Source organism: Rhinichthys klamathensis, unplaced genomic scaffold, assembly GCF_029890125.1.
Source record: "Rhinichthys klamathensis goyatoka isolate OS25496 unplaced genomic scaffold, OSU_Roscu_1.1 h1tg000476l_1, whole genome shotgun sequence".
Lineage (NCBI taxonomy): Eukaryota > Metazoa > Chordata > Actinopteri > Cypriniformes > Leuciscidae > Rhinichthys > Rhinichthys klamathensis.
In genome coordinates, this window is record NW_026606964.1 from 1,200,141 (window position 1) to 1,223,622 (window position 23,482).

General features: G+C 39.4%; 1 protein-coding gene across 1 annotated transcript; it reads left to right on the forward strand.

Annotated features, from left to right (window-relative positions):
- The first annotated feature begins 911 nt into the window (after nucleotides 1-911).
- On the forward strand, nucleotides 912-21,526 carry LOC130072102 (coagulation factor XIII A chain-like). Its single transcript, XM_056237047.1, has 14 exons — nucleotides 912-1,805; nucleotides 3,653-3,875; nucleotides 4,044-4,295; nucleotides 4,995-5,113; nucleotides 7,580-7,687; nucleotides 7,798-7,975; nucleotides 10,310-10,448; nucleotides 10,648-10,751; nucleotides 10,832-10,920; nucleotides 12,351-12,504; nucleotides 17,316-17,594; nucleotides 17,707-17,867; nucleotides 20,922-21,058; nucleotides 21,366-21,526. Exons 1-14 carry the CDS (start codon nucleotides 912-914, stop codon nucleotides 21,511-21,513), a joined length of 2,985 nt encoding a protein of 994 aa, XP_056093022.1. The 3' UTR covers nucleotides 21,514-21,526.
- Nucleotides 21,527-23,482: the final 1,956 nt, after the last annotated feature.

The window sequence follows — 23,482 nt, forward strand, 5'->3', positions numbered from 1 at the left end:
GTTTTGTCTTCTTTGAGTATTTTCTCCTTAAACTGCAGTGAACCAAAGAGTCAGTCTCAAAAGTTTGAAATCGCTGGTATTTCTGACGTCACAAACTACCTTGTAACCAATCAGATCAACGTGTAAAAACTACACCATGAGTGGATCTCTGAGCTGCTGTGAGTGAGTGGAGGCGGGACTCAGTTGCATATTCATAGAACCGTGTATAGTAAATGAAGAAAGGGTTTTAGAGTTACATTCAAGCTATTTTAAGGCATGAAGATTTTTTTTTCAAGGTAAAGACGTTTAAATATGTGACCCTGGACCACAAAACCAGTCACAAGGGTCAGATTTATACATCATAAAGGTTTATTCACAAGCTTTTCATTGATTTATGGTTTGTTAGGATAGGACAATATTTGGCCGAGATTCAACTATTTGAAAATCTGGAATCTAAGGGTGCAAAAAAATCTAAAAGTTTAAAATTTAAAGTTGTCCATGTATGTTTGCGATTTTGCTGCATCCACTCACAAAAATTTTTTTTATATATATTTACGGTAAGAAATGTATAAAATATCTTCATGGAACATGATTTTTACTTAAAATTCTAATGATTTTTGGCATAAAAGAAAAAGAAAAATCAATAATTTTGACCCATACTGTGTCATGTCTGTATCTGTTCTTGTTAGTCCCTTATTAGTTAACCTTCATCCACCTGTGTCTAGTTACTTCCCTTGTTTACCCTGTGTATATATTCTCCCTGTTCAGTTCAGTCCCTTGTCAGATATTGTTCATGTCTATGTATTACAATACACGCTGTTGCGTCCTGTTTACCTTCCTGTGTACATTAAAGTTTTGTTATATTTTTGGAATCAAGCTTCGTCTGTTTGCTTCATCAGCCAAAGTGTGACAGAATAACCGACCAAACAAAGATGAACTTGATGGACTCACCCACGCTGCAGCTTCTCCTCTGCCAAGAGAGCAGGCCCAATCTGGGTTACCTGGCCTGGATGATCCGGAATGGTGACCTCTCCCTCACAGCCAGCGAGCCCGAGGCGCCCACCAAGGTCGTTCCTGAACCAGCCCTGGAGTTGACACAGGCGGGTCAGTCCATCGAAGAGCCAGGAGCGAACTATGACCTGATAGACCTGTGGTCCGCGGATCCTATTCCCACCCAAGTCCCCACCCTCACATCATCATCATCTTCGCAGGTCCCATCCAGGAGTCTTTTGTCCGTATCCCTGCCTGTTGTCCTTGTCCCGTCTCCATCGCTGGTCCAGGCCAGCCCCCTGGATCAGTCGGCACCACTGGTGTCGTGTAGCTCCTCGGCTCTGCCATCGCCGCTTGCTCCGTGGAGGTCATCCTCCACGCCTCAGGCTCCCCTGCCACCAGCTCGGCTAGAGGCCGAGTCCCCGGCTACAGCTCGGGCCTTCAGGCCTACACCACCACCTCGTCCTGTCAGCCCGTCGCCCTCATCTCGACCCACCACTGCTTCATCACCTCCGCAGTCCGTCTGCCCGGAAGCTCCGCTGGGCTTGCTAGACACTCCAGGTCGGCCTTCAGTGGTCGACGCCCAGCATCAGCTACGCGCTTCCGGGATTCGGGCTGCGCCCTCACTCTGCACCCCTTCGGCACCCCTGGACTCCTCTCTTCCTCTGACCTCCCCGCCGGCCTCCCTCACCACATCGTCACCTCAGTCATCCGTCCTCACGTCACCGCCTCAGTCCCGCAGGTCAGCGGCTCAGCTCTCGTCTTCCGGGTGTACAGTGTCGCCATGGTCCGTCAGCCGCTGGGTTCCACCGGTTCCCGTGGCCGACGCCCCCAGGGTAGAGTCCGTCCCCAGGTCCACGCCCTCCACCAAAACCTCCACCCTTTTTTCTGTTTTTTGAACTTCTGTTATCATCACGGCGCGAGGACGCGCCTTTCAGAGGGGGGTGTAATGTCACAATTATGTTCTGTCTTGTCTGCACCTGTTCTTGTTAGTCCCTTATTAGTTAACCGTCATCCACCTGTGTCTAGTTAGTTCCCTTGTTTACCCTGTGTATATATTCTCCCCGTTCAGTCCCTTGACGGTTATTGTTCGTGTCTATGTATTACACGCTGTTGCTTCCTGTTCACCTGCCTGTGTACATTAAAGCTTTGTTATATTTTTGGAATCAAGCTTCGTCTGTCTGCTTCATCAGCCAAAGTGTGACACATACAATGTATTGTTGGCTATTTCCACAAATATACCCATGCGACATGTGACTGGTTTTGTGGTAATATGGTCCCATATGTCATTTTGGTGATCAAAGATGAGTTTTAGGGGATAAAATTGACTACAAGGGGACTTTAAGATCTTGCAAGCTTTTAGACTGGTGTGATAAAGCTCATAATTCTTGAGCAACACTTGTTGTCTGATGAAGGAATTGCTGTATTTGTGAAGCATTATTTGGTTTAAAATGGTAAATGTAATGCATTTTTTATAGCACTTTCACAGACCCAATGGCCACCAAAGCACTTTACATATTGCCTCACATTCACCCATTCACTCACACACCGACGGCGGTGTCAGCCATGCAAGGCGCCATCCAGCTCTTCGGGGGCAGCTGGCGTTCGGTGACTTGCTCATGGACACCTCGACACTTGGTCAGGTGGAACCGGGGATTGAATGACCAACCTTCGGGTTTGTAGACAACCTACATGAACCACTGAGCCACTGCCGCCTCAAAAATACAAAGGTCATATGGATTAATTTGTATTTACACTCTTAATGATTTGTGAATGAATGTCACTATCATTTGTTTAATTGAGAGATGTCAATGATTTCTGTGAACTGTTGATGATTGATTTCTGCCAATCACATTATATTATTTTACTTTATTCTCAATTCAAACACCTCATTTCAACATATTGTGCGTATATCTTATCATTAACGCTTTAGAGAAATCTTCAAAAGACCTTAAATATGTTTACGGCTCACTTCTTAACTTTACTTCTCATAATTAAATATTGTAGGAATTGCTATAATACATTAGTATTATAATCTCATCTACATGTTATTGACAGTCTGGAATATGCTGCTGTCATCAAGAATCAGAAGCAAGGTCACAGAGTTGTAGGTCGGACTGACCTGATCTTGGGATCATCTTAACTTCGGACGCTCTGGTTCCATGGATGTGTTTTTCTCCAGTGGAAGAGGAAGTCCTGAGCCTTTATTAATCAGCATGAAGCTCCTCATGAGCACATCAGCCTGGAGCCTCCTCACCCTCAGCAGAACATCTACTCTTCTACACACACCGTGAGTTCAACGCTTTTAATGACTAAACTCTTTAGCATTAATACAAAAGTTTGGTTGTGTTTTAGTCGTGCTTTCCTCTTGCCATGCCTCACCTGAAATATACCTAATATGTTTACCAAATGGGCAGTCTATAATGTCGTCAGAATATTTCTAACATTAAAATGATCTGTCCTCCAGACAAACATCAAGGCATCTTGTGTACATCATGTTACTACAACCCAGCCTCACTTGGCCCTCGGTAAGCGGCCGTATTCCCTTTGCCAAATCAAATTTAGAGGAGTATAATCCACCTGAGTTTGTGGCATTTGATGTTTTGAGGCCAAGGGGACCCCCGGATGAAGGTAAAGTCTTACACGTGTTTGCATTTAAACATACCAAAATAATTGACCACAGTCTTTCAGCAAGTCTTTTTTTCTTCTTCTAGAAACACAAGCTGCAAGTCTCTCAGTATTGAGCGTTGACATGCGTGTGACGGAGAACAAAAAAGACCACAACACTCACAAGTACGTGAGCTCCAACCTCATCGTGCGCAGGAATAAAGAGTTCACCATCATCATCCAATTTAACCGGGACTTAAATGAACAGCAGTACAATTTGGAGTTGGAGTTTCTGATTGGTGAGATTCTGCATCCAGTAATAAATCTAAATAAATAAATCTAGATTTATTTAAAACTAAATAAATGATTAAGTACATCTGTAATGAAGAAGCAGTACATTACATTAGTGCATGAAATATCCCCATAGTCTAACACAGGTCATGTCTGCTGTTCTGCTCATTTCACAGGCAGTTCACCTGATGAAAACAGGGGCACCTACATTATTTTGCCCATTGGTAAAGAGAAACCTGAAGTGCGCTGGAAGAGTCGTGTGGTGGAAACACAAGGCAATTATGTGACCGTGGGCATTACACCAGACGCCAGCTGCATCATTGGCCGGTTTCGAATCTTTGTTGTAGTTGTGAGTGATTTGGGAAAACAGCGCACTGAGAGGAACACTGACACCGATGTCTATGTGCTGTTCAATCCTTGGGACCCTGGTGAGTAAAATAGTTACGCTTAAAGCAATAAGCCCTGCGAAGCCATGGTTTACAGTGAATTTAAAAAACCCCATTAGCGGTTCTAAATTCACTGTAAACCATGGCTACACAGGACTTGTTGCTTTTATAAAATGGATAGTCCATAAAAATATATTTAAATGTTGATGTGTAATAAGGTCACATGTCTATGTTTGTAGAGTAGGCTTCGAACGTGGCTCAACCAATAGGAATCAAGAGGCCCCATTAATAAAATGTTGTATAGAAAACTGTCCTACATTTGATCTTACAACCATTTCTGAACTGTTTATACGTGTAATTCAGAGAAGGAATTCAGAGAACTCCGCCTTGTAAACGGCGCCTAATTAATGTCATAAATAGCACCAGTCAACATCCAAATCCTTTACTTGAGAACTTACTTTACTTGATTTCCAAATACTCTCTGGCACAAAGAAAAGTGCGTATGTTTGCTCAGACCCAGATGTGGAACTTCGCACTTCACCATGTAAAAAAACAGTTTTTGTAAATATGGACGTTAGCGTGGATTTTAGCGCACACACGTTTTATAAATAAGGCACAAGGACCGGAACCATCCGTTTAATAAACTGGGAACAAACTTTAATATTTTGAGCACTGACATAAACAAAGGTCATAAACAAAAGCTTATGACGCATCATGTATATTGTATGTTTTTCTTCCCAGCGGATCACGTGTACATGGACAAAGACGAAGACAGACAGGAGTATGTGATGAATGATGTGGGGATCATCTACAATGGAGAATTCAACAACATTACCAACCGTTCATGGAACTTTGGACAGGTTGGCAGTAATCCAAAGTAACGCCGCCCCGAAATAATATTCCATCACTAAACTCTTTCCCTGCAAGAGTATTGTGTTTAAGTTGCCAGTCAGTGCCAGAATTTTTAATCATATTCACAAATCTTTCATGGACCGAAACATATTTGGTAACACTTTATAATAACTGCATGCTATTAATCATTTGTTAAGCATGAGTAAACAGTTAATTCATCATTTATAAAGCATTAATAGACATTAATAAGCAGTTTATAAATACAGCTATAAACACTTTTTTTCTTGATTTATAAGCAAATCTATAATGAGTTTAATAATTGTATTTTCATACTTTGTTAATGATCAATTAATAATTTCTAAATGAAGTATAGCATTATTTATAAACCAGTTATTTAAGAGTTGTCAGTTATTCATAAGATCACTTAGAAAGTGTAAGTAAATGTAGTAAATACAGGTAGTTATAAAGCATTTAGTAGTGGTCAGTTAACTATTTTGTGAGCTAATCTAAAGTGAGGACTATTCATGCCTTGTAAAGCATTTATAAAGAAGATTTAAAGACTCAGTTTTCTTCTAAACAGTAAAATGTAACAAACACAACACAGTGATACAGAACATAGAAATATTAAACAGCCTTTAAATCTCCTTTATAAATGCTTTACAAGGCATGAATAGTCCTCACTTTAGATGAGCTCACAAACATAGTTAACTGACCACTACTAAATGCTTTATAACTACCCGAATTAACCCTGAATTACAGCTTAAATACATGTTAATAAAGCATTTATTAACACACTAAGTAACCATCACTATATGTCTGAATAATAAGATGTATGAATGTACATTTAAATAGTTTATTAATCATTTACTTACAGGTTCTAAGTAATCTTATGAACCACTGAAAACTCTCAAATAACTGGTTTATAAAAAATGCAATTAATCATTTAGAAATAATAAATTGATCATTAATAAAGGATGAAAATACAATTATTAAATAAATTATAGATATGCTTGTAAATCAAGAAGTAAGCATTTATAGCTGTATTTATAAACTGCTTATTAATGTCTATTAATGCTTTATGAATGATGAATTAACTGTTTACTCATGCTTAACTAATGATTATTACCGTGTAGTTATTATAAAGTGTTACCAAATATTTTTTTTGTATGAATATGTCAACATTGAATACTTCAAACGAAAAAACAGAGCCTCTGCTTTTAAACAACAACAACAAAAAAAAACATTTTATTCTAAGCTTTATTCTTTCAACACTTGAATGTGTGTAAATGTAGTAAAAAAAAACAAACAAAAAAAAACAAGGAAGGCATCAAGGCACGACCGTATCCAATGTTAGCTTCACTTCCTCTCTCCTGAGATGCCTTCATCTGATAGATTTTAGAAGGCAGCATTGATGTATCCTTCACTACCTTTGATATCCCACAATCCTGTGCTTTCCATTTTGTGAAACGTGATCTAAAAAATACAGATGGCATCTGAAAGGTTGCAGATGCTGGTCAATTTGTGTGTAAGTTTTTGAAAACGTATGTTTTCAAAATGTACGTTTTTGACCAGCGTTTTCAACTTCTGATGTCATGTCCAGTGAGAAATTACTACTGTAGTGATTAAATATTTGTTTAGCTCTCACCAAAGCTTACTCTATTTTGCTGTAGATCATTAAACTGTTACGCTGCCTGCAGAGTCATTGCTTATAAGGCAGCGAGGCAACAAGTGTGCTGCCTTAGTTTTCGGATGGAGTAAATCAAGACCATCAACAGCCCCAAAACTTGATTAGCTAATCCAGGTGTGTTTGATTAGTGTTGAAGCTAAACCAATGATGGGCTGAATCCAAAATCGCCGATGTACACTCAATGGCTGTCCGAGTTCACTCACTCGTTTTTATTCACTCCTTCAAGTGAACCGTATTAGTGGTCTAACGTAGGGAATTGTGATTAAGGGTTTAGGGGGCAATTTGGATTCAGCCATGGTCTAAATATTGGGAGATACGAGGGTCCGTGGCTCTACCATTGGAGAAACCATGACGGCTAACTTGGATCACGTGTGCCTTGATAACCAATCACATTACAGCCAGTCATTGAATTTCGTCCAGAGTTGTGCATTAGTCAATCACTATTTGCGGATCCCATAGAAATGAATGATAAGTAAACTGAATCCGACCTACAGTGGAATTGTCCGTGACTTCTCTTATAAAACAGCATTTATTCGGTGTAAACTCTAAAAATAGATCAGTCCAATTAAAATGTTAATAGCAAACATACTGAAGATTAGCCGATGATGGACTGTCCATTCATTAAATGATAAGTTGACAAAATATTCACGTTAAACGTGAAGCCTCTCCTCCATTGACACCCATTAAAAAAACATCTTCTGGTCTCCTCCACAGCATTACATTATTTTTTGCCTCCAGGGCCAGGATTTGACACCCATGAATTAACTTCTAATGTATTTTCCTGTAGTTTGAACAAGGGGTTCTGGATGCCTGTCTTTTGGTTCTGGATGCTGGGAAAGTACCACTAGTTTTCCGTGGAAGTGCCCTTGAAATCGTTCGGCAAGCATCAGCTCTGGTATGATTTGATATTAGTAATCAAAGTATGGAGAATTCCATTTTATACAAATACACATACATATAATACATGTTGTCTTATTTAAGTATTTTGGTGGTATATATTTTCAGATGAACTGCCAGGACGATGATGGTGTCCTGGTTGGCAACTGGAGTGGCGATTACTCCGAAGGCACAGCACCGACTGCCTGGACCGGAAGTCCTGAAATCCTGCTCAAATATGCCAAAGAGGGTGGTGAGCCTGTGTGCTTCGCTCAGTGTTGGGTGTTTGCCGGCGTGCTGAACACTCGTGAGTATGGCCACAGCGCGTTCTTTGGGGCGTCCGTTTGAGAACTTTTTCTTCATGATAGTTTAAAACATTTTCAGAATGAAGTACTTTTAGGCTTGTGACATTTAACAACACATTTTACTCATAAACTGTAAAAAAAATATGGACGTAGTGTCCATGACATCACCCGTAGGTTTCTGAAGAGCATTTTTTAAGCCCAAAGTGGGCGGAGCCATCTTGGCAGGGCGTCACCGCGCGTCACTCCCGGATAATCGAAAATGGGGAAAGAGGCGGATTAGCTGAGGTGACGTGACGCTAACAGACAGCAGACAAACGGCTAGTAGTGACAGCAGTGGCAATCCACCTGTCACTCAAGTGGCAACGCCCTTAATTATTCAGAACTTTAAGGCTTAATATAAAGGCTTAATATAATTTAAACAGATGAGTTATAAAAAAATTCACCCCCCTCACAGTTGTCATGAAGGGCAAAATTTGCTATTTAGACAAAAAACACTTTTTGTACCAGGCTGTAAAAAATTTTTTTTCTGCTGTAAAGTTGGACATATTAACATGGGGTGTTAAATTAATATGGGATTGACTCTCTTTTGGAGCCTGTCTCTAGAGGCCAGTCGATGAATTGCAGTTTAAGTCACTTTCGTGTTGGATTTAAGAGAGAGACCGGAAGGTTGCCGCCAGAGGCGGACAGAGTACAGAGCTTTGTTACTTGAGTAAAAGTACAGATACCCCTTGCTAAATTTTACTCAAGTACAAGTAAAAGTACTGCATTCAGATGTCTACTTAAGTAAAAGTACTAAAGTACTTGTTTTTAAAAGTACTTGAGTAACAAGAGTACAAGAGTAAATTTTCTAAATATTGCATTACTAATCTACTGCCACAGTGCTTACATTTATGCACAGAAACGTCCTACATGGAGTTATGAAAAATGTTAATGTTAATACCTTGGAGAATGTAAAAGGAATTGAAAGTAAAATCAAGTCATTTTCATCTTTTTACCATGTTGCTTTATTTAATTTAATTAAAATTTTGGGGGGTCCCATCTTTAAATGCGGGGACAACACACACACACACACACCACATGTAAGGGTGGCGCTGCCAATAAAGCACCTAAAAGCTGTCACAAAGAACCGGCAAAAGGAATGATTATGAATATGTAAAATATAGCAAGGAGATATTTTAATTGTTTATTAATAAACACTTGTTAATAAACAAGTGTTTTCTTTGTCAGTGTCGGCTAGATGAAGTTGACGATGCTGACTCGCGATCTTCCGTAGTGAACGCGCCAGAGAGAAATGCACATTTCATACGGATTACATAAGCAGAGAACAGTCTGTAGTCTGTTTTCTTTCGTTTTGAATTTTTCTGTTTAAAAGTAGACATGTCTGTGAGAGGCAAGTAGAGGCTACCTTATACACTGAGTTTCGGTTCATTTATGAGACGAGATCCAGTTCACGTGCCGGCGCCTCCGTTTCTTATCTATCGTCTGCTATTTACTTCTTATTTATTAAACCCAGGCAATTGGTTGATGAAACATTGATTAAAATTAAGATACAATTAATGCAAAACGAAATTCAGGTTAAAGAAAGGTTTTGTGTTTTCTGTTTGAGGTCTCTGTGAAAGTTTTAAAGCATTTTTAATGCCGCTTTCAGAGCGCTCACGTCCGTAACGGAGAACACATCCATAACATTGTTTTTTCCTCATAAATGCAAACCCGAAAAATAAAGGAGACTGAGTGCCAACCCTTCTTCATTCGCTGGGTAGTAGCCTACTTTGGTTTGCGCAGTGTAATTCACACAATCAGTAAAATATTTTGCCTCCTAAAGTTTTTTTTTTAAGAAATCAGAAATCCCTCGTGGCTACGCCACTGCCACATTTGAACCTGACTGTGTTAAACACACCACATACTCAAGAACATCAAACCAAATGCTTGGCTTACATTAATGTGTAATATCAAATCTGACCATGGAGTTGACTTTGGCAGAAAGCTGAAAGTGATTGCTGATAGGCTGTCCCAATCAGTGGCGCCTGCACAATCCAATCACGTTTGAGAGGGAAACAACAAATTGAGGGTTTCCGAGATTTTCTTTTTTTTTTTTACTCGGGTACTCACGTTTATGGATAGAAATGTATTGGAGTAAAGAGTACAATATTTGCCTCTCAAATGTACTTGAGTAAAGTCATGAGTACTCCCCAAAAATGATACTCGAGTAAAGTACAGATCCCTCAAAATTGTACTTAAGTACTGTACTCAAGTAAATGTACTCCGTTACTGTCCGGCTCTGGTTGCCGCTTGATTTTACCTCATATTTTCCAACATCTGTTCAACCTTCCACCCAGTTGTGCGCTGTCTCGGGATCCCTGCACGGGTCATCACCAACTTCTGCTCTGCTCACGACAACACGGGAAACCTGAAGACAGACATTGTGCTGGACGAAGACGGGAAAGTGGACCGAAGCCGAACAAAAGATTCAGTCTGGTGAGATACACAAATAAGTGTTACATTTAAGTGGTCCTAACTCCTATACTTGAAAAATGGGTGCCTTGGTTAATATAATTTCACAGTTTTATCTCAGACATTGCATGATTTTTTCGTGTTGAGTTAATGTACTGTACTATAAAGCCACTGTTATATAACTGACAGGTTGATTAGTAATACAGTTGAGTTTTTCTTAAAGGAACTACCACTGCTGGACGGAGGTGTACATGAAGAGACCTGATCTGCCGGAAAAATTCTCTGGCTGGCAGGTGATCGACTCCACCCCTCAGGAGACCAGTGATGGTATGATTCTTGCCATGACTTATGGCACATCATAAATATACCTTAAGTTATATACAAGTTATTTTTCTTCTCTTATTCAGGCCTTTATCGATGTGGCCCAACGTCTGTCAATGCTGTCAAAGAGGGAGAGCTCAGCTATCCGTTCGATGCAAAGTTTGTCTTTGCAGAGGTAAGAAAGATGTAATTTAGGGATGTGCCTGAAGCCTAAATCCAAATTCGGAAAGACACGTAAAATGAATAGCGTATTCTATGGAGCCCCTAAAGGGACATGGTTAGACTTACTGTGGAAGTCGGTTACATTACATTACATTAGAATTCACTTATCATGTGAAGATTGTAAGAAGAGATGACTGACAGGACGTTGTCGGAGGATTTGGTGCACAACAGAACTTATCTTGTAAAATGTGTGGTCAGTACCGCCTCTCCCTATACACAGTACGCATGATCTCAAATTAGAAAGCAAAAGTAAAAAGCGTGTGCATTCAAAAGCGATTTTAATACCTCATATATTCTTGTTGGCGGCTCCCAGATACCCCCAAATTATATACAATATAATTACACAAATATATAATTCAGAGAGAACACTAAAACGTTGAAATATAATTTTTCCTACCATTTCATATTTTAGAACACGTCATTTCCTTTCCGAACATAGTATTCAGCTTCGGGCACACCCCTAATGCCAATTCTTGTTGATGTTTATACCTTTAGATTCAATTTACAAGACATTAAAATCTTAGCTACTGTACACGCAAATGGACAATAAAAAAATAATGGTAACACTTTACTTGAAGGGGTGTGCATAAGATTGACATGACACCTTCATAATCATGACATGACACATGTCATGAATATGAAGGAGGGTTTATGCATGTTTATGACAACTGTCATTAAGTGTCATTCGCTCAATTATGACAATTTTAATGCAAATATGACATTGTTTGAGATGTCTTTGTTATGACAACTTGACATAAACCAATACATCATAACCTGCCGTGTCTTTGTCATGACAACTTGACATTACTAAGACAACACAACCTGTCATAAACATGACATAGCAGATTAATTATCAAACTTAACAAACCACTTAGCTTTATGTGTTAACATTACATTAAACTGTCAGGTAGTTGGTTTTGACATTGGCTGTCATGAGGACATTATGACATTTTAATGACAAATTCAATTTGTACCACTGTAGTTGAGGTCAAGAAAAATATTCATGACACAGTTATAATGGCCTTATGACAGCCTATGTCAAAACCATCCACAATGCCAAACAATGCCAACCAACTGTCATGTGGTTGGTTTTGACATAGGCTGTCATGAGGCCATTATAACTGTGTCATGAATATTTTTCTTGACCTCCACCACAGTGGTTTATGTCAAGTTGTCATAACAAAGACATCTCAAACAATGTCATATTCGCATTAAAAATGTCATAATTGAGCGAATTACACTTAATGACAGTTGTCATAAACATGCATAAAACCTCCTTCATATTCATGACAAGTGTCATGTCATGATTATGAAGGTGTCATGTCAGTCTTATGCACACCCCTTCAAGTAAAGTGTCACCAAAATAATTTCTCCTCTCTTCAGCTAAACAGTGATGTGGTATACCATCAGTCTAATAAGGAGGGAGAAACGAAGATTCTTCAAGTGGACACCACTTATGTTGGGAAGCTCGTTGTGACAAAAAAGCCAGACAGTAGCGACTATGAGGACATCACTTCTACCTATAAATATCCAGAAAGTAAGTTTCATTTCACATCAGTCTACAGAATCAAAAAGCGATGTGACTAGATCAGGAAAGCTGCATTCAATGTAGCAATGCGATTCTGTTTCTGATATGAATGACACTACGCATGTGAACTATGGGATGTCACGCTAGCATACAGGGGTTTCCTGAGAAAAATTAATTTTACAGTTTACCATTGTATTAAGCCGCATTTCCACTGAAATTACCCGTAACAATTTGTCACAGGGCCTTTTTTCCCCACCAGACCTGTTGCTGTCTGCGTTTCCATCGCGGTCTAAACTACCATGAAGATTAGGCAAATTAGTCCGGTGACGTAGGACTGCGAGCAATTTTCCAGTTCCTGCTGGATTTCGTCCTCCGCATATAAGCTTAATAAAGCCTGAACCTCGTCGTCGGTCCTTCGGTCGTATATTTAAACTCAATTGTTGATTCGAATAGCAAACAACTCTTACTGCACGCACCGCAACAGATAAAAAAAAAATGGTGATTGAAATAAAATGCTGCGTGGAGTCAACCAATCAAAATGCTGCCTTGACTCAACCAATCAGCATGTTCAGAGCCCAAGTCCCACCCCCGAAAGTTCCTGAACTTTGAAAAAGTACTACCTCACAAGCAGGGACTTTCTGAGGGGGAAATTTTACCAGGAACTTCATTTAGACCCTAGTCCCTGCGGTGGAAACACACCGAGTACCACCCCAAAGTCCCTAGTTCCTGGGGAAAGTTCCTTCGGTGGAAACACGGCTTAAGTCACTAGGAAGTGATTAGAAAGAACCTTTTACCTTGCTAAGTTTGACACGTAGAATTCAATTCAAGGGCCTTGGTTTACTAATTTGGTGGGTTTAACCCTCTGTGGTCGGCGGTCACGCCGGCGTGACCAGCTCGCTTTATGTCTCGCTTTTCTTTCGCTTACATATACATCATTAGTGTGTTAAATGTTATACATCATTCAAAACTGTTAAATGTCTTCTTTCATTTGTGTACACTCATAATAAAATAAACTCATGATGTGTTGTCGTAAAATAAAGAAAATAAACATGATACGCGTTCTGCCGCCTCTCTCAATGTGAAGTTCATTCTGAAACGCGACAGAAAATGAACTGTAACTCAGCGAATGTTTGTCACATAGACTTGAGACTTATATCTTTACAAAGTTTGGAGTCTCTATTTCTAAATTATGCAAATTATATCAAAAACAAATATTCTCTGTTTGAGTAATCCGTATGAAAGAAACAACATGTACAGTTTCCTCATTAACTCTAATGTGACCACACCCACGCACGCAACGTGCGATTGACATGCAAATCGTCCACGTGAAGGAACGCAGAACTGTAAACGCCCCATCACCTCAAAAACATAGACTCAGAGACTCCAGTAACGTACTCCTCTGCTTTTCATTGAGTTTGGAAGACTGTGTTTGTGCTGTGCTGTGCTGTATTCCTTGGATTTACCTCAGAAGAATTAGAAGAACGCGATTTGAAGATGAGAAGATTTTTAAGGTAAGACAGTAAGCATGTTATTGTTATTTTACATTGTAGCTACTAGTTAAACTGGTGCCAGACTAAAATGTACTTTATGAAATGAGATTGGAGTAAAAACATGAAGCCTAATGTCGTACATGTATCTATATATAGACAGAAACATGTTGAAATGTGAACTAGGCAGGTAGTCAACCTTGCAATGCTAAATTTATTTACATGTACAACACAAGGATGTTTTCGATAATAAAACACAGCATGATAAAAGTAGGCTAGTATGAGTGTTTACTCTAATATGGTGAATATTATAATATTTAGACCCGTGTTTACTGTTAAATACTGTGTTTGTGGATATCTGCTCAAACGTGGATATGTATAATATGGTAACAATAATGTTTCATAGTTTGGAGCGGCTCGATCGCTTCAGTAAATGTTCTCTGGACGCGCTGTGAGCTTGAGTCACTCGTGCTGTGCGTTTGAAAAGCAAAACGTGCCAAACATTAGGCTTCATGTTTTTACTCCAATCTCAATTCATAATGTCATAACGAATGGAAACATTTGAAGTAACATATGATAATCCATATATTTTTCTCTACTGAAGTGTTACTGAAGTGTTCCTTTTTAACGATTTATAGGCCGCCTGCTATAGGCTATTGTTATTATTTATGCAGCACTACACGTAGCCTATATGTGCCCACAACAAACCTGGTGTTCATTATTTATATATAAATTTTAAATCGCAATTTTAACCAGAGAAATCCAAAATGTATTCCCAAAATCGTGCAGCCCTATAGTTTCTCTTGATATCAGCATGTTCACAGCTGTTTGTTTATTTTCTTTTTTTTACAGGGACCAAAGGCCACTGATGAGTCCTGCTGACTTCAAAATTCACACTAGTCTCTGTACATGAACATGGTAAAGTAAAAAATAAAACACATTGGAAATGACAGGTATGTACTGTTTCAGGAATGTCACAAAGGTGTGTGACTGTTCAAGTCTCTGTCTTTACATCAGTGTGTTCAATAATGTGCTTTTTTGTCATTTGTTGTGCATCTTTGGATTATGTTGTTGTAAATAAATCTAAACAATCAAAAAGCCATTCTTTTTTAAATCACTCCTCATTCTTTGTGCAAGTTTCCTCATAATGATAGGGCCTGATAGCACCTGATAGGGCCATTATGGGAGGGTCTTTGTTTTTCTCAGGTGTGAAACACATCAATATTCATGATGATTCACACCCTCCTCGCATAGAGCTTTCTTACACAAAACATGTCTTACAAATTTTAACCCTTAAACAGGCAAGAGTGGAAAATGCTAAGCAAAAAATAATTTCATTTCATTTTTTATATCATCTGGACTTAAGTAAAACATATCCAAAAGAATTTTTTTTAATTTTTTATATATTTTGGATTTCATGAATTGTGTCTCCTGAGATACATTGTCTGATTAGGGTATAAAAAAAGGACCAAGTCATTAATCTGTTAACTGTTACTGCCACTGTCTGTTTAAAACAATTATATATCCCATACTTCACCTGATCTAATGTTGACAAATTATATATCATTCGAAAGCTTACGAACTCAAGATTCAGCCTGTGAAACCCGTTTTGAAATTGGACGTTGTGTTACCATAGAAACGGTACTCTAAATTATTTTAATGGGCTCCTCCCCTTTTGGGCATCGTCATGTTTCATAATTTATGATCAAAACCTTTTTTAATCTTGACAAAACACATATTGTCAGAAAGGTTCCATATTTTGTGACAGCAGTGATATTTGGACAGAATTGTATTAATTTGTTATGGTAGAATGCATACAATTAAATTCAATGGAATGTAAGTTACCCGGTGGCTATTTTTGGTATTATGCCTAAACAAAATCTCACGGGAACTTCAATTTTTGTGATATCAACTTCAAATTTGGAACACAACTTGGTTAGATATATGGCTTTGATTTTATAGTAATTTCATAGTAAAAAATATTTTGTAAAATACATATTTTATAAAAAAGAATAAATATTAAGTACAGTATATTTGATTTAATGTAAGATTTAAACTTCCTTAAATTTTTCATACTTTCATTTTTTAAAGTGCTTTCACTTCAGCAATAATCTGCTGAGTGATTTCTTTAAAACAAGAACATAATTAGGTCTATATTCCAAAGCCTTCTTGAATTACAGTCATTTAAGTTTGAATAGTGCATTTTAAATAGAGCTAGTTTAATCCCTTTTTTATACCCTAAACAGGCAACGTGTCTCAGGAGACACGTATACATTTCAAAACGTGCTAAATAACAACATGAACAACATATTACTTAATTTTCTCCTTCAGCACCTTAAGACAATGTTCACAATTAATGTTAGCAGTATTTTTTTTTTTCTCAGAAGAAAAGTAAGTTTAATATATATTTACTTATCTCAAAATCTGAATGTTCTGCACCACTGGCAGCCATGTTGGATTTAGGTCAGGCTGACTAATTGATCACAAGAAATTTGAAGCAAATCATGTGACCAGCATACTCAAGACAGACCAGGCTGTCATAAGTGATAAAATAATTTGATGAAAAAATTGTTCTTATGTCCCAAAAAAGACAATAAAAACGGTGTATCTCGTGAGACACGTTGCCTGTTTTAGGGTTAAATCAATATATTGTTTTATCTGAATGAGTATGCAGGATGATTTTCACATAGTTTTGAAGCAAATATTCTAGGCTACGTGATACAATTTTCAAAATTCTTGTGAAGAAATAATCAGTATGGGTTTCATGACCTTATTTCAGTGACCATTTTTAAAAGTTTTTTTTACAAACCATGCATAAATGTCATTATCTCAAAACTACAAACATGCTGCTGACATATTATTGTAGCAGAGTTTGTGCTAAATGTGTAATCAGACTTTAGCCATGAAAATGTCACAAATAAGCACAAATGTCAGCGCATGTCAGAACACCTCCAGGGCCCAGAAAACACCTTAGACCCCAGAGGGTTAATGACCTTTTGTTCGCAACCTCATTTGGTCTACAACATCTCTAAAGCCTTGAATGTTTATCTATCCTGGGTAATTTGATATTCAAGGGCAGTCCAAATAAATTGTGTTGCCTTCTGGATTCTTTGATTGACAGTTTAACAACACAGCTGGTTTCAATAACTCAAAAGCTCTCTAGAGTCACTTAGGAGACTCAGCAGAGTCCTTCAGATATTTAATTATTCAACAGACTTCCATAAGGATGCCAAACACCCTATGTACATGTGCAACAAACAATAGTGGTTTGACTGATGTTGTGGGAAGCAGTGGAAAATCCCAACAATTTACCTTCAACCCTTCTGACTCTAGAAACCGTCAAGGAGAGAGAGGTCATGCAGAATGCAGAGCGTTCCGGCATTCCTACCAGGGATTATTTGCCACTCACTGAAGCAGGTGTGACCATCGAGATCCAGACCGACACCGTCAAAATGGGCGATAACTTCAAGCTAACGCTGAACATTAACAACCAGACCAGCCAGACCTGCACCATCAACGCTACCATCACCGGCTGTGTGGCGTTTTACACGGGCGTCGTCAGCAAGACCTTTATGCATGAAAACAAAGCTGCAACTGTGGAAGCCTCGAAGAGTGAGTCACAACTGTTTCAGTAAACCGCACATTACTTTGAGATTGAGCTCTAAGGAAGTCTAGGAATACTGTTAATGGATTAGGCTACAGTGTGATCATAATATCTTTACAGCTGAGTCCCTGACGGTAGATGTCTATGCTAAGGAGTATACACCATTCCTGGTGGAACAGGGAAAACTGCTCTTTGTGGTGTACGGGCATATTGAGGAAACCGACATGTCCCTCTCCACGATGAAAGTAATCACTCTCCAGCCTCCTAAACTCACAATAACGGTAAATATCCTCAATAACCATTCTTAAGGGAACTTGTGTGTAGGGCTTGGTATTGATACAGATTTCAAATTTGATTAAAATTATGATTACAATTTTATATTGATTTATTTAGAAATAGTTCATGTATGTGTACAATTTTCGTAATGGGATAACCCAAAAATGAGCATTCTGTCATAATTTACTCACCCTCAGTGTTGTCCCAAACCTATATTTATTGATTGATTGATTGACTTTCATTGAAAGGACAAAAAAATGGTAGAAAGAAACTAACAAAAATGATGGCGTTCACTTGCAGAGCACAAGTTTCTGGATGGCACGTAAGTCTGAAGTAATGAGTTTAGGTAAAAGGGAACAGACCCAGTGGTTGTTCTGTAGGCAAAAGTCAGTGACTTGAATTTGATGCGAGCGACATCTGGCAACCAGTGCAATTTTGTGAGGAGTAAAGTGATGTGTGCTCTCTTTGGCTCGTTAAAGACCACTCTAGCTACAGCATTTTGGATCAGTTGCAGGGGTTTGACAGTGCAAGCTGGAAGACCTGCCAGGAGAGCATTACAATAGTCCAGTCTGGAAAGAACAAGTGCTTGGACAAGGAGTTTTGTAGCCTGCTCTGATAAGAAGGGCCTGATCCTCCTAATGTTGTATAAGGCAAATCTGCAGGACCGGGCAGTTCTAGCAATGTGGTCTGTAAAGTTCAATTGATCATCAATCACAACTCCAAGGTTCCTGGCTGACCTTGATGGAGTTATGGATGACGAACCTAGCTGAATGGAGAACTTGTGGTGTAGTGTTGGGTTGGCCGGGACCACACGCAACTCTGTCTTCACAAGGTTTAGTTGGTGGTGGTCTTTCATCCAGCCAGAAATGTCTGTCAAGCAGGCTGAGATCATAGTCGGATCATCAGGTTGGAATGAGAGGTAGAGTTGTGTGTCATCAGCGTAGCAGTGATAGGAAAAGCCATGTTTCTGAATCACAGATCCTAGTGATGTCATGTAGATGGAGAAGAGAAGTGGTCCAAGCACTGAGCCCTGAGGCACCCCAGTAGCTAGATGTTGGGTTTTAGACACCTCACCTCACCCCTCCATGACACCCTGAAGGACCAACCTGAGAGGTAAGACTTGAACCATTGTAGTGCGGTTCCCGAGATGCCCTTCATTTTTAGGATTGACAGGGGGATCTGGTGGTTAACTGTGTCAAAGGCAGCAGACAGATCCAGCAGGATGAGAACTGAGGATTTGGAAGCTGCTCTTGCCAGTTTTAGACCTTCAATTACCAAGAGCAGGGCAGTCTCAGTTGAGTGTCCGCTTTTGAAACCAGACTGGTTGTTGTCCAGGAGGTTGTTTTGTGTAAGAAAGGAAGAGATCTGGTTGAAAACCACTAATTCAAGTGTTTTCGCGACGAATGGAAGAAGGGATCCCGGTCAGTTATTTTCCAGATGTGCTGGATTTAGAGTGGGTTTCTTAAGCAGTGGGGTTACCCGAGCCTGCTTAAATGCTGTGGGAAAAGAACCAGTATGAAAAGAGGTGTTTATGATGTGCGTGAGTGCGGGTACAACTGAGGAAGAAATGGCTTGAAGTAGATTAGTGGGAATAGGATCAAGTGGAGTGTAGAAGGAGAGTGAAGGAGGGTAGAATGTGTGTGTTTGCTGGTAAGATGTGCGTGTCAGTTTGTGGTTTGGTAAATTGGCTGCTGATGGTAGTTGTTTTATTTATGAAAAATGTGGCAAAATCGTCAGCTGTTAGGGTTGATGAAGGAGAAGGAGGAGGAGGGTTGAGAAGAGAGGAGAAGGTTTTGAAAAGCATGCGAGAGTCAGAAGAATTGTTAATTTTGTTGTGATAGTAAGTCATTTTAGCAGTAGAGATATTAGCAGAGAAGGAAGAGAAGGAGGGATTGATAAAGACCAAGGTCAGTAGGATCTTTCGATTTGCACCACTTCCTCTCTGCACCCCTGAGTTTAGAATGATGTTTGTGGAGAACATCAGATAACCAGGGGGGCAGAGGGGGTGTGGTGCGGGCTGGCCTGGAGGAAAGGGGGCAGAAGTTGTCCAAGCAGGATGTTAAAGTGGAGAAAAGAGTATCAGTTGCACTGTTAGTATCTAGTGTTGAGAGCTGATCAGGTGGAGGAAGTGTTGATGAGACCAAAGAGGATAGGCGAGAGGGTGAGAGTGAGCGTAAGTTTCTGGTCGCTGGTCTTTACACTCTTAGGGCTTCACACACAAGGGCTGCCGCGTCTGCTGCAGTGGTATACTACTTGCTTTATACTCACCTGAAATGTTGTTATTGAATACAGCTGGACACGCCTCACTAGCAAAACTGTTTACCTCATGACTAAACACGAACAAACGAGAGTTCACCAACAAGATTTCAGCTCGTGAGCACAGTAAACAAACACTGTTTCTTAGTAACTACAACTTCACTTAAATCAAATGAGAAAAGGATACAAAACACGTACAGTTAATGTCACCTCCTGTTGCTTGACTGCTTCTTTTTGCTTCACCTATTGGCGCTTTTCCACTGCTGGTACGGCTCGGCGTGGCATGGTTTGGCTTGCTTCGCTTTTCCACTGCATGGTACGACTCGGCTCAGCACGGCACGGCTCGGTTCGCTTGAGCTCGGTTTGCTTTTCCACTGCAGTTAGTACCGCTTCAAAGTGGGTGGGATTATAGTCTGACTGTTATAGTTTATCTGCTCCTCGGCAACCAACAAGAGGAACGTCTGCACTTCATTCACTGACCACGATTCCGCCATTTCTTTTTTCGAAGTTTTCTTTCTTTCTTTTTTCTTCAAGCAAGTCAAGCAAGTAGTTTTGAAACAGGTGCTACAGCGGTGGCTGTTACTGGCTAAAGTGACTATTTAAATCTAGCGGGTTTGATGTGGGTCGCAAATACAATGACGCTGGTAGTGACGATTCTGTCTGACCAATCAGTGCAGTGTGTTCACATCACATTTTAGTATCGGTACTGTACAAGTTTTCCAAACTTACCTGTGTACATGTATAAAGAGCTATGTAAAAGCACTAAACATTTGTTGGTGCTCTACATTATAATTCATCCACAGATGTCGGGAACCCCAGAAGTTGGCAAAGATCTCACCATCAGTGTGGATTTCCAGAATCCTTACAATTTCATTCTGCAAAATGTTCAGCTCCGCCTTGATGGACCTGGTCTGATACCAATCAAAATAAAAAATTACAGGTAAACTTCATATTTATATCACACTGGCTGGACGAAATATAGCAAATGCAAATGAATAAATAACTGTCATGTCAACTATTCCACCACACACCCATTACCATGCCCAGACATATACAAAGACACATTTATTTATTTTTGTAGATGTCCATATACATTTTCCATATCTTGTTTTATTTATAATTATCTTTTTGTGTGAAAGATCCTGTTTATGTTGCGATCAGAAATGGGAAGACATACAGTACAAAACTAAATGCACCTTTGGCTAAATTCTCAAAAATGTTTTGTCTCTTATGTCTTCCACTTGCAGCCAGATATTACCTGGTGGCTCAGTGAAATATAAAGTGTCGATGGTCCCTCGAACTCCTGGAAAGAAGGTGCTGATGTCGTGTCTAGACTGCCCTTTACTGAGACAGGTCACCAACCAGCTCGAAATCGAAATATTGAAAATTGAATGACCGCCAAGAGTGAGATGGGAGAAGAAAGGAAGAAAAAACACAATTGCAGAGTTTCCAGTTGCTTTGCTTTGCTTGACCAATTTTGTTTTGAAAGAGAATCAAATGATCAAATATTACATTTCCTTTAGAGCAAATTCCTCCTATTCACCATAAAGAAGTTAAAGGGATAGTTCACTCAAAAATGATTTCAACTCATGTCGTTTCAAACCCATGTGACTTTCTTCTGTGACACTTGATGTTTTTTTTTGTTTTTTTTTGTGTGAAAAAAAGCAGGGTTTTTGGTCCATACAATTAGTCATAGAGGTTTTTGGTGAACTGAACTTTTAAATCAGCAAGTGTGAGAACTGTAATAATAGTGACATCCATTGAAATCTGTAGCAATCTTCAACATGTGTTTTGTTTGGGTTAGGTAATACTAACTGTATTAATCACTATATATTGTTAATTTTCTCTGCTATAATGCCATGGACTATAAGCTGTACTATAGCAAAATAACAATAAACATTTAGCATTGAAGCTTTTTTTGATGAATGGAATAATTTACAGGTTAATAATATGAACTGAAAAAGAATGGGTTCTGTTTTAATAACTGCTTGTCCATCTGTGGAAAGGTTACCACTTTTATTATATTATTCACAAACACACATTTACTTAGCTAAATTAAGACATTCCATAGACTTATCCAAAGCCTACAGACAACTTTTTTTTACAATAAAAAAACGTTATATACTACAAATGAGGGCATCCTCAAAAAGGAGGTTGTCACATTTAATTTTATGTGAGATTCACCCAATGCTTTTACAAATAAAGTTTCTGACAGATTAAGCTCAATTCTGAGGACCAACACTCCCAAAGGTATAATTAAAGGGATAGTTCAGCCAAAAATGAAAATTCTGTCATCTACCCTCATGTCGTTCCAAACCTGTATGACTTTCTGTCTTGTGTGGAACACAAAATAAATTTTTTTTTTGAAAAATGTCACATGAGATAAATGAGGACATTGTCACGAGTGGCTGGAAAAGTAGCTCATGAAGAGCACAAAGAAATAGTCTTTAATTCAATAATCCACAGGAGATGGGGTATAAACACTGGGAACACATCTGCTTTACAGACGAGACAGGACAAAGAACTGACCAAAACTGGGAGTACTTATACCAAAACTAAACGAGGGAACATCTCGGTTATTTTTTTAAACATTTTATTTAACCCTTTTTTAACGTCGTTTATGTATGTAAACCTCGTTCCCTGAAGGTACGTCAACGTACTGACAAAACTGGGATCGCGCCAGGGAGCCCTATCATCTTCGAGTGTTAACAGAACGAGCCAATGAGCATCTGCGTGCGAGATTTGCATCTTGTGCTCCGCCCCGCAGCACGGATATAAATAGGAAGCGGATTCAAGCACCATTAGTTTTTCTCTGAGGAGCCGAGCAGGAGCCCGGAGTCAGCGGTGGTCCAGTAACGTCCAGCAATACGTAACTGAGACGTTCCCTTTCAGTCGGTCACTTCCGACGTACCGACGAAATTGGGATCCCAAGTAAAACGTCATCTAGTGCTGCCACCTTTCAGCTCCCAGCGTAAGCATGCCTCATAGAGGGCACTCTCGTAGAAGTCATGGTGCTTAGTAGGGGTGGAGCCGAACCCGAATACGGTATTCGGAAAGGTACAAATAACGTGTTTTTTACGAATAGTTATTTCGAACAAATACTTAAAAAAATATTTGTATTCGGGAACAAGAAAAACTTTATATCAAAAAGCTGCGTTTCCTCACGAGACCGCAGTGCATGCACGGATGAGTTAGAGTGAGTGAGTTAGAGTGAGTGAGTGAGTGACGTTCAGGAAGAGGTGACTGACACACGCTGCTCCACACAGCAACAGAGAGGGCTCGGCTGAGCGAAAAAACACTTAACTGCATCACTATTTTTGTTGAATAGATTTTTGTACCTTAACTGGGTTCCGGAGGCAGTTTA

Coding starts and splice junctions, on each gene's coding strand:
- LOC130072102 (XM_056237047.1), top strand. CDS start 912: ATGAACTTGATGGACTCACCCACGCTGCAGCTTCTCCTCTGCCAAGAG. Junction 1,806..3,652: donor CCGTGGCCGACGCCCCCAGG/GTAGAGTCCGTC, acceptor AATTGACCACAG/TCTTTCAGCAAGTCTTTTTT. Junction 10,921..12,350: donor CAAAGTTTGTCTTTGCAGAG/GTAAGAAAGATG, acceptor TCCTCTCTTCAG/CTAAACAGTGATGTGGTATA.